General features: G+C 62.2%; 2 protein-coding genes across 2 annotated transcripts in view; both read right to left on the bottom strand.

Moving 5' to 3' along the window:
• The window catches only part of CUNH7orf61 (chromosome unknown C7orf61 homolog), a 6,041-nt gene extending 3,859 nt beyond the window's left edge, over positions 1-2,182 (bottom strand). Inside the window, exons 1-2 of the mRNA XM_008050149.1 lie at positions 2,120-2,182; positions 1,517-1,843 (exon numbers count right to left, since the gene is read on the bottom strand). Of these exons, the coding sequence (XP_008048340.1) occupies positions 1,517-1,843; positions 2,120-2,182 (390 nt within the window). The remainder of the gene's footprint in view (positions 1-1,516; positions 1,844-2,119) is intronic.
• Positions 2,183-3,653: 1,471 nt separating this feature from the next.
• The window catches only part of TSC22D4 (TSC22 domain family member 4), an 11,002-nt gene continuing 4,804 nt past the window's right edge, over positions 3,654-9,851 (bottom strand). Inside the window, exons 5-6 of the mRNA XM_021708614.1 lie at positions 4,655-4,703; positions 3,654-4,289 (exon numbers count right to left, since the gene is read on the bottom strand). Coding sequence (XP_021564289.1) covers positions 4,083-4,289; positions 4,655-4,703 — 256 coding nt within the window. The 3' untranslated portion in view covers positions 3,654-4,082. The remainder of the gene's footprint in view (positions 4,290-4,654; positions 4,704-9,851) is intronic.

Raw genomic sequence — 9,851 nt, forward strand, 5'->3', positions numbered from 1 at the left:
ACTCGCCTCGGCCTCCCAAAGCGCTGGGATGACAGGCTGAGCCACCAAGCCCGGTTCGATAATTTGTCTTTTGACTGGGCACACCTGTAATCCCAGCATTTTGGAAGGCCTGGGGCGGGAGGATCACTTGAGCCCAGGAGTTCGAGACCAGCCTAGGCAACATAGCAAGACCTTGTCTCTAAAAATAAAAAATAAAAAAATAAGCCTGGCATGGTGGCGTGCACCTGTAGCCCCAGCTACTTAGGAGCAGAGGGAGAATGGCCTGAGCCCAGGAAGTCGAGGCTGTGGTGACCCTTGATTGTGCCACTGCACTCCAGCCTGGTTACAGAGTGAGACCACAACTCAAAAGTAATAGTAATAGTAGTAATTTGTCTCTTTTTATTGCTGAATAGTATCCCAGGCTATCGCTATATCACAGTTTAACCACTCACTGAAGGGTATTTAGGTTGATTTTAGCTGTTATAATTAAAGTTGGACACTCACATACAGGTCTTTGTGCGAACATAGTATTTCATTTATCTGGAACGAGAGTACAACTGCTGGGTCTTATGATAACTGCATGCTTACTTTTTTTTTTTTTTTTTTTGAGTTGGAGTCTCACTCTGTCGCCCAGACTAGAGGGCAGTGGCCGCTCCCGGCCACCGCAGCCTCGACCTGCCGGGCTCCGGCGATCCTTCCGCCTCAGCCTTCCGAGTAGCCGGAATTACAGGCATGCACTACCACGCCCGGCTGGTTTTTTTATTTATTGTCGAGATGAGGTCTCGCTGCCCAGGAGGGTCTCGAACCCGCGGGCTCAGGCCATCCACTCACCGCAGCCTCCCAAAGGCGCGGGATTACAGGCTGAGCCACCAAGCCCAGCTTGCATGCTTACTTTTATAAGAAACCACCATCCTTTTTTCCTGAGTGCCTGTACCATTTTACAATCCCACCACAATGTATAAGTGCAGGTAAGCTTTCTAAATCAAAATCTGATCATGTCACTGCTTTGCTCAAACATCTTCAAGGTCTTCCATTGCTCTTAGGGTCAAATCCATAGGCCACAACTTGGCCACGCACCCTGCCTAGTACAAGCGGACCCATGGCTTCAGGACCGTTCCACTCGGACCCACACACCTGGGGACAACTCCGCACACACCTGCTATTCTCTTTCTGGAAAACTGCCGCCTTTGCACCTTCCCCTAACAGGCCCCCGGCCAAGCCAAGCTGACACCTTTGCATCTCAGCTTCATTCTGGCAGGAAGGCCTCGCCTGTCCCCCTAGGCCTGGGTGAGATGTCCGTCCCTGGGCTCCCACAGGCCCCTCGACCTCGAAGTCAACAGGACGTGTGGACGCTAAACCAACAATGCCTGTTATCTTGTCCATAGCCTCCTTCCTGCCCAAGTCTGGAAATCTCATTCGACATTGTAGCCCCAGTGCCTGGAGCTCAGTACAGGCTCAGGAAACAATGGTTGAACAAGAGAATGGACGAGACAGTGGGGACTGGGAGGTGGCCTGGGAACCAGGGGACAGTGCTGACCTTCCAGCTGCACATCTGCCATCCAGTCTGCAGGGCAGAGACCATGAGCGTGGAGACAGACCGGACAGCTGTCTGGGGCAGCCGCAGGAAAGATGGGCCCTCGCGGCCCGGCTCCAGCTCGGTCCCGCCTATTGCCTTGGCCAGCACGCAGGGCTCAGCCAGCTTGCGACACTCATCCAGCTCGGGGAGCGTGGCCTCTCCGAGGGACGGGACCAACTTGAACGTCTCAGTTGTCTTGGAAGTCTCCTCTGCCTCCCTCCCTGCGCACTTCTTGGAGCCAGAGCGCCCCGTGACGGTTAACTTAGTTTTGCGTCTCCAGAAGAAAACCTAAGATCCAGGACACAGAGAGGAGAGAGGGACAAGGCGGAGGAGACAACAGTCCACAGCAGGGACGGCACCAAAGGATGGGGCCGCGGCTTTTGTGGCCGTCTTCCCCTCCAGCCCCTCCCCAGCTGTCCACCCCTCCTCTCCTCCACCCTGTCTCGTTGGGCCACAGGCGGCCAGGAGGGGAGGGAGGCTGCTCCGTAGGGAGCTGCTGAGGAATGATGGATGACCACCCTCATCCCAGCACATCAGGAGGACGGGGAGATCTCTGCAACTCACCCAGGAAGTAATCTTTTGCCAAGCCCGCTTAAGCAGCCGAAAGAACCTCATGACGACAGCCATGTCCCGCGAGGCGCTGAAGTCAGAGCCGGGGGCAGAGCCAGCATTTGGCACGCTGGGGGTGGGGGGTGGGCTACAGGCCACTGGTGGCCGCCCGGTCTCCTGAGAGCTGAGGAGCCTCAAGCACAGTGGGGAAGGAGGAAATGGGGGGCTCAGGGGGAAAGCCACCCCCCGCGATTCATCCCAGGCCTTTCCTCCCCTTCCTGGGAGAGGGCGAGGCGTCCCGGTAGGTGAGAACCTACAGGCCGGGAGAGTTCTAGCCCATTGTGAGGGCCTGCGGGCTCTGTGACCCCCACCCCCAAGGCCCTTCCAAGACCGGGCCGCCCGCCCCTTCTGCTCTCAGCCCTCTGCCCTCAGATCCAGGGACAGGAAACTGACATGCGCGGAGGGCCTAGTATCTGCGAGGCATTTTCCACGTAGTAGCATGTCACGTAGACCTCGCAACAGCTCCTCAGGGAAGTACCCTTGTCTGTGCCATTTTGCCCAAGAGAAATAGGAGATTTGGGAAAACCAAGAGTGTCCCACCGGCGATCCCAGTACTTTGGGAAGCTGAGGCGGAAGAATCGCTTGAGGCCAGGAGTTTGAGGCCAGCCAAGACAACGTAGTGAGACCTCAGCTGGGGAAAAATTAAAAGACAGGCGGGGCGTGAGCCTGGAGTCCCGGCTACTTCAGAGGCTGAGGCAGGAGAATCGCTTGAACCCGGGAGTTGGAGGCTGCCCTGGGCTATGATTGCGCTACCGCACTCCAACCTGAGTGACAGAGCGAGACCCTCTCTCAAGGGAAAGAAAAAAAAGAAAGAAAGACCAAAGAACTTGCCCAAGGTCACAAATCTGGGACGCCCTAAGGCCGGGAGCGCAACCCAGGTCAGCCTCCGAGGAGCTGGCTTTGCCACAGTCGCGACTGGCCCTGGCGCCCTCCGCTCCTTCCAGGGGCCTCTACGGGCTGTGGCCACGGCTGTCCCTCTCCCCCACTAGAGGGGGCCTTCCCCCAGCTGACTCTTCCGCGCGGCCGGAGCCGAGGCGGCCGGGGCGGCCGCTCACCCGCAGGGCCGGCCTCAGCCAGCTGGGGGCGGAAGCTGCGGCGGCCGGCCAGGCCTGGCGAGGGCACCGTGTGCCCAGGGAGCCTGGCCCACGCCCAGCCCTGAGACAAGGGGCCCATTCAGAGCCCCCCGCCCCACCCCCAGGCAGCCACCCGGATCCAGCCCGCAGAGGGGACACGCTGGGAAGCCGGGGGTGGATCCTGCATGATCACCAAAGGCCCCATTGTTTCCCTCCCCCCGCCAGCACGTGGGCGACCCCCCCAACACACACTCCCCTGCTTGCCTCGCCTGCCCCTTCCCAGGACCCGAACGGCCGGGTCCCCTTTCCCGCAGGGCCCGACCCCTCTGCCTCGTTAAAGCGTTAAACCTCCCGGGGAGCCCAGACGGCGGCCCGGCCCCCAGGCTTGACACCAGCAACGAGATGCCAACTCCAGCTTCCTGCTTCTTCCGTATTTTTAATTATTATTTTCATCACAACCTGAATCCCAGAACTTCCAGATATTGTCCATACTCCCTTCCCCGGGATGGCGGGGGGCACAGGAGAGGGGGCACGTCGAGGGGAAAAGGGGGGGTGGGGTGTCTGCCGGAGTTTCCGGTTCCCCCAGGCCATCGACCGCTGGAAGTCCTACGGGGGAGGAGGGGCCGGATCCCTCACGGAGGAGGCTGGGGAAGCCCCATCCTGAAGCCCTCCCTCCTCCACCAGGCCCGGACGATGGGGAGAACGGAGCAGGGTGGGGGCCGGGTGACGGCGAGCCTCGAACTCCCATCCTGGGGGCCAGGGGCATTAAAGCTGCATAGGAAGAGGGGCAGGCAGCTGGCACGAGGCCTGGCGGCCCCAAAGGCACATTGTGAGGGGAGGGAGGCTCAGGAGGGCCCGTTGGGCGCGGGGGGCCCGAGCCGCGGGACCCCCGAGGAGGACAGCTGGGCCAGCTGCTCCGGGCTGGCCAGGGCACGCAGCAGTCCGTTCTCCTGCTCCAGCGCGGCATTCCGCTCAGCCAGGTCCCGGATCTGCTCCTTCAGCACCTCCACCTCCTCCCGGACCGCAAACATGAGGTGGGACTTCACCAAGTCCTGGGGGCCGGGGCAAGCACGGCGTCAGGGGGGCCGGGCCACCCCAGCCTCCTCCCTTGCCCAGGGCCTCGAGAGCGTCCCCTGTGCCCGCAGGACAAGGAACAGCACAGAAGAGCCGGAGGCCAGGGCACGGGCAGGGGCAGAACTGGGGCTCCAAGACGGAGCTGCGGGGCCAGCCGCTGGCCTGGGCGCCGAGCGGAGTCCGAGGACTGGGGTGGAGACGGGAGGGGGCCGAGGGCCCCGGGGGAGCCCGGCAGGGGTGGGCCCAGGAGCTGGGAGTTGGGTTCTCTAGGAATAAGGGGAGTGGAGGGAGGGCAGACACAAAGGGGGCCGGGACCTCCCGGGACCAAGATGGCTTCTCTTACCATGGCTTGCTCGATCTTGTTGTCAATGCCAACCAGGCTTCCGGAGCCACTGGAGAAACACAGGGAGGTGAGAGGGGAGCAGGAGCCGTCCCAGGTGCTGCTTTCTTGGAGCAAGCTCTGGCCCCTCCAGAAGCCCCGCTCGCTGCAGCCCCCGCCCATGCTCCCCTGTACCTGTGGCAGCACAGAATCAGGGAGAGGAGGGTTGTGTCCATCCCCCGGCGGGCTGAGGGCCGCTGCCCGGGTCCCCCCAGGCCCCGGGGCGGTAGGGGTCCCGATGCCCCTCGGATGGGAGATGCTCCCCGAGGGGAGCACGGGGAAGAGACACAGCCCCTTTTCCGGGGTGGCCCTGGCGCCGCCCCCACCACTCGGGTCTCATAAGATGACACCAGGGACTTGACCGAGACCCCCGGCTGGGCCATCCCCGAAAGGAAGAAGGTCCTCAGGGCTCCCAGGGGAGAGGGCTGTGTCAAAGGGGGTGCCTGGGGGGCCCGGAGCCCCCCGGGCAGAGCAGGGCCTGGCTAGTGCCAGGCAGGCAGAGAGGAGACAGTGCCTGGGGGTGCTGGCCTGAGAGATATACGCCGCCCCCCCGGGCAAGGCCTGGCTGCCATTGGCTCCTGGGGACACGGGGACCCCCCTCCCACTGGCTCCTCGGTGGGCGGGAATTCCCAGACACGGGCAGTGCCAGTGTCCCCTTCTCACCCTGGCACCAGTCCCAGAGTGGAGGGGAGAGGGCCGGGAGAGAAGTCAGCTGGTCGCCGGGCTGGGGGAGGGGCTGGGGGTAAAAGCCTGGGTTTAAGAGGGGTTGGGGGCAAAAGCCTGTGGGGGGTGAGGAAGGGCCTGACCCTCCAAGGCCTCTCCCCATCCTGCCCCTCTTGGCCAGTGCTCTCCAGGCCATGGGAAGACAGTGGAGGGAGCTGGGACGGGGGCGCTTCTGACGTGCTGGTGCTGGCGGTCTTCCTTGGCCGAGAGCACACCCCGGCAGGAAAAAGCACAAAGCCTGAAACGCGGGGGACCCCCGGGCCTGGGTCAGAGGGCCCCTGACGTCCCACCGCCCAGGGCAGGAGTCAGGGGAGAGGTTGCCGTGGCAACAGCAGGGAGCCCAGAGCCCAGCAAGACAAACGCAGCCCGTGGACCTGGGACCTGGGCCTGGGGTCTCAGAGGGACCCGGGGATCAGGAGGGGGGAGAAGTTGTCTGGAACGGGAACAGGGGCTTTGGAGCCAGCGGAGGCTGAGCAGCCGGGAGCGAGTCCGGCTGCAGTTTGTCACGTGGACACCAGAGGGCGACTCAGGCCTGGTTCAGCAGCCCCCAAGGCGGGGCTCCGGGCTGGCCCAGGACGCTGGGCTTCGGGGCCCAGAACCTGGTAGGCCCCTCTCTGTGGCCAAGGGACGGCACAGGCCCTCGCGGCCCACCCCGCCGCCAGGGCTCCCTCTCCCACCGCCCAGGCCCAGGCTCCTGCCTTGCCCTGGGGCTCCTTGCCCCTCCTCTGGCTTCAGCCTCAGCCCCTGGGCCGGGCCTCCGCCCCGCCTGCCCCGTGGTGCCGGGGGAGCACCAGTCCTGCCCTGCACCCCCGCCCGAGCCCCTCGCCAGCAGGGGCCCCGCAGGCCGCGTCGTGTCCCCCCTTGGAAGCCCTCCCTCCCGGCTGCCAGCTCCAACTTGCCTCCCTGCGGGGGGATCGGCCCTCGATTCAAGGTGACCCGGGGATGAGGCCCTGCAGCCGGGAAGGGAGCTGGGAATTTTCCATTTCTCAACCAAGCTCTGGGTGCAGAAGGTGCTGACAGGTGGAGCCGCCAAAGGGGTGACCAGGCCTGAGCAAGCAGGACGGGGTGGGGTACGGGGAAGGACACCCGGGGCTCCTGGGGCTGAGGGGGAGAGGAGAAGCAGTGAGTGGCCGGTGGGCCAGCCAGCGGGAGAGGCAGCCGGTTTTCAAGCCGTTTCAGTCAACACCTGGGTGGAGACTGGGCCACCACAGAAAACCCAATACCTCTCCACCCTGGCCCCTGAAACACAGACGCGCAGAAACCCAAGGGGGGCAAACGCACAGGAACCGGAACGTTGGCTCTGCTTGGCGGACACTCGCGGAAAGGTGCCAAGTAAGTTGTTCATTCTCGCCAGAAAGAGAGGAATGATACAACAATAAACACGTGTTGGCCGATCGATGACTATCTCCTGTTTGTCTAGCGCTGGAGAGGCTTTGACAGCACTTTCCACTGTGACATTCTAACACTGACACTTCCAGGGACCAGGACTCTGGCGACCCAAGCCCTCCCCTTGAGAATCCCTGAGTGAGGGGCCATGGGCACCGTGCTAGAATCCTCCGGCAGGGTCGGGACCAGGAAGCCTGGGGTTGGACGGATAGGATCAACATTCACCACAAGCCCAAAAGCTAGTCTGTGTGAACTGCGACAGAATGCCCCTCTCCGCAGGACAGTGACTGCCATCTCCCAGAAAACTGTCGTGACGAAAAGCGTCGACTGACTCCAAGCATGCGGGAACCCCCTGGAGTTGTCCTGTCCACGACGGGTACAACTGGGGACTCTGTCCCTGCAGGACCCTCGGGTCCGGGGCAGGGACAGCCCTAAAGGCTGGTCTCCCTCTTTGAAGGTCAAACAGGACAGCCTCAGCACGAGGCTCAGGCGAAGAAGCAGGCCACCTGGCAGAGGCGGGAAGGTTGGGTCCTGGGGACACGGGCCAGCCCTGCTCCCTCTGATGTGTTCTGAGGATCCCCCAGGCGCTGGGCCTGAGGCCAGCGATGTGGCATCCGGCTGCCCTGTCTACACTACCTCCCGGATCTGTGCTGCCTGCGGGGCGGGGTCACGCCAGGGGGGACGAAGAGGGCTGGCTCCTTGCCCCCACGTAGGAGAGCTGTCCCTGACTCTGTCCTAGAGAGAAAGGGCATCTAGAAACCACGGTCACTCCTCTTCTGGAACTCAGGTATCCCAGTAGGAGAGTAGAGTGGGTGTGGCTTCGGGGTCAGATCCAGGATCTGACTGCAGTCCGGCCACTAACTAGCTGGGTGACCTTGGGTCGGTTTCTAAAACGCTCCTGCTCTGAGTCTAAAATTCTTCGCTTGTACAGTAGGGAATTGCTTTTGTGATGACATGAGAAAGAGGCAGCCCTGGGTAAATAAATGTCTCTCTCCTGGCTGGGCTCAGTGGCTCAGCCTGTAATCCCAGCACTTTGGGAGGCCGAGGTGAGTGGATTGCCTGAGCCCGCAGGTTTGAGACCCGCCTGCGCAACTTGTAAGACCTCATCTCTACAATAAATCAAAAAATTAGCCGGGCGTGGTGGCGCGCGCCTGTAGTTCCAGCTACTTGGAAGGCGGAGGCGGAAGGATCGCCGGAGCCCAGAGGGTCGAGGCTGCGGTGGCCGGGAGCGGCCACTGCACTGCAGTCTGGGCGACGGAGTGAGACTCCAACTCAAAAAATAAACGAATAAATAAAAATAAATAAATAAATGTACCTCTCCTTTCCCGAGTCCTTGGGACCTACGCCCTGTAAAGCCTGGATCTTCCAGGCTCTACCATCCACCCATCCACCCATCCACCCATCCATTCATCCCTCCATCCACTTATTCACACCTTGACCAACTACCTGCTGCCTCCCAGGCCCTGTTGGGGACCCCAAAGATCTTCCAACCCAGAGCACATGAGCAGCCCGAATTCACCGGCAACCCCTCTGTTCTCCCACTCCGAGATTCAGGGATTGGGCAGGAGTCCTCAACTCCCTGCCTGGGATGCAAGCACTCAATACCTCAGCCTGCTTTTCCTCTAAAAAGGGACCGCCCACGCCCCTCGGACCCTGTTCTCCAGCCAGCTCCAGGCGCCTCACAAAGGCGAGGTGGGATCTATACACACCATTCCTGGGCTGGGGGGTAAGGCGGGGGCCCGACCCAAACCTCCTGGCCCAGCAGGGTGGGGTTCGAGGGGCCGGGCTGGAACAGAGCCCCAGAGCCTCGGAGCACAGCAGGGTAAAGTGGAGGCTGGGCGCTGCACGGGTCAGACTGGGGCGCAGAGGGGGTGGGACCGAGGGAGAGGACGAACCAGAAAGAATGGAGCCAGGAGGCCTTGGGAGGCAGAACCTTCTCAGACAGACAGCAGGAGGCTGGGCTAGGAAACCAGCAGGGGTGGGGGAGGGACGGGGAGACTTCTTGCCAGGGAACCTCCCCAGTGGGAGGGGGAGAGGGTGGGAAGCGCTGAGAATAGCAGCCAGGGGGGCAGGTGGCTTTCTTGGCCCTGGCCGACCTCACACCTCGCACATTCCAGAGAGCCTGGAGCACTGAAGCCGGCGCCCAACCCTGCCCGGCCGCCCCCTCGCCCTCCATCCCCCTGGCTCCTGCCACCCTTTCTCCTTCCTCTGAGGGACCCTGCTCGCCCGGGTGCCTCGGGGCCCCTTCCTCAGGCGGGCCTCGGGCCTTGATTCAGGGAAGGGGACGCCACACCAGGGGAAGGCAAGACGCGATGGGTCCCTCCAGCACCCACTCAGCCACTTGGGAAGTCCCACCCCCAGTTTCCTCCCGGACGGGAAGTCCCTCCTCCCGAGGGCCTCAAATAGGAAGTCCCACTTCTCCCTCCGAAATAAGAGTGGCGACTCCCCAGTGCTTCTCCCGGGTTGCTATCAGTCTGCAGCCAGAAGCAGGCCGCCCGGCTATCTTAGCCCGCGATACCGTTCCTCCCTTTTCAGTTTGCTGGCCTGGCTGCGGATGGCGGCCCTCAAAACAGGAAGCTCCGTCCACCCTGCCACCGGAGAGGGCATCCTCCCCCGAAGGACAGACCCCCGAGAGTCCTCCGAGCCTGCTCCGGGACTGCGGTCGCCCCTGCTCCCACGCCTGGCCGCCAGGAGGCCCTGGCCCCCACCCTGCTCCCAGCTCCCTCTGAGGGGCCCCATCGCCTTAGGGCCATGCTTTCTGCGGGCAGGGCCTGTCGCGATGCCTTGGACGCTCGGTCCAGGAGGGCTGTAAGGAGCCCCTCGCCGGTGGGGGGGGGGGGGGGGACTTTATCCTGTGTGATAAAGGGCCCCATAGTTCCTTCTTGCTGCCTGAGTTAACTAAGCATATTAACTACGTGCAGTATTCAGCTCTCATTAATTTTCCATAGACTCATTTGCCTTTGATCTTTTGATTTCAAAGCCAGAAAGACCTTATAGAGAGAGAAACGATCGCATTATATCTCCTCCTCCAATATGGATAACTCAGACTTTA

The sequence above is a fragment of the Carlito syrichta genome, unplaced genomic scaffold (assembly GCF_000164805.1).
Source record: "Carlito syrichta isolate Samal-C Ts95f unplaced genomic scaffold, Tarsius_syrichta-2.0.1 Scaffold143087, whole genome shotgun sequence".
NCBI classification, from domain to species: Eukaryota; Metazoa; Chordata; class Mammalia; order Primates; family Tarsiidae; genus Carlito; species Carlito syrichta.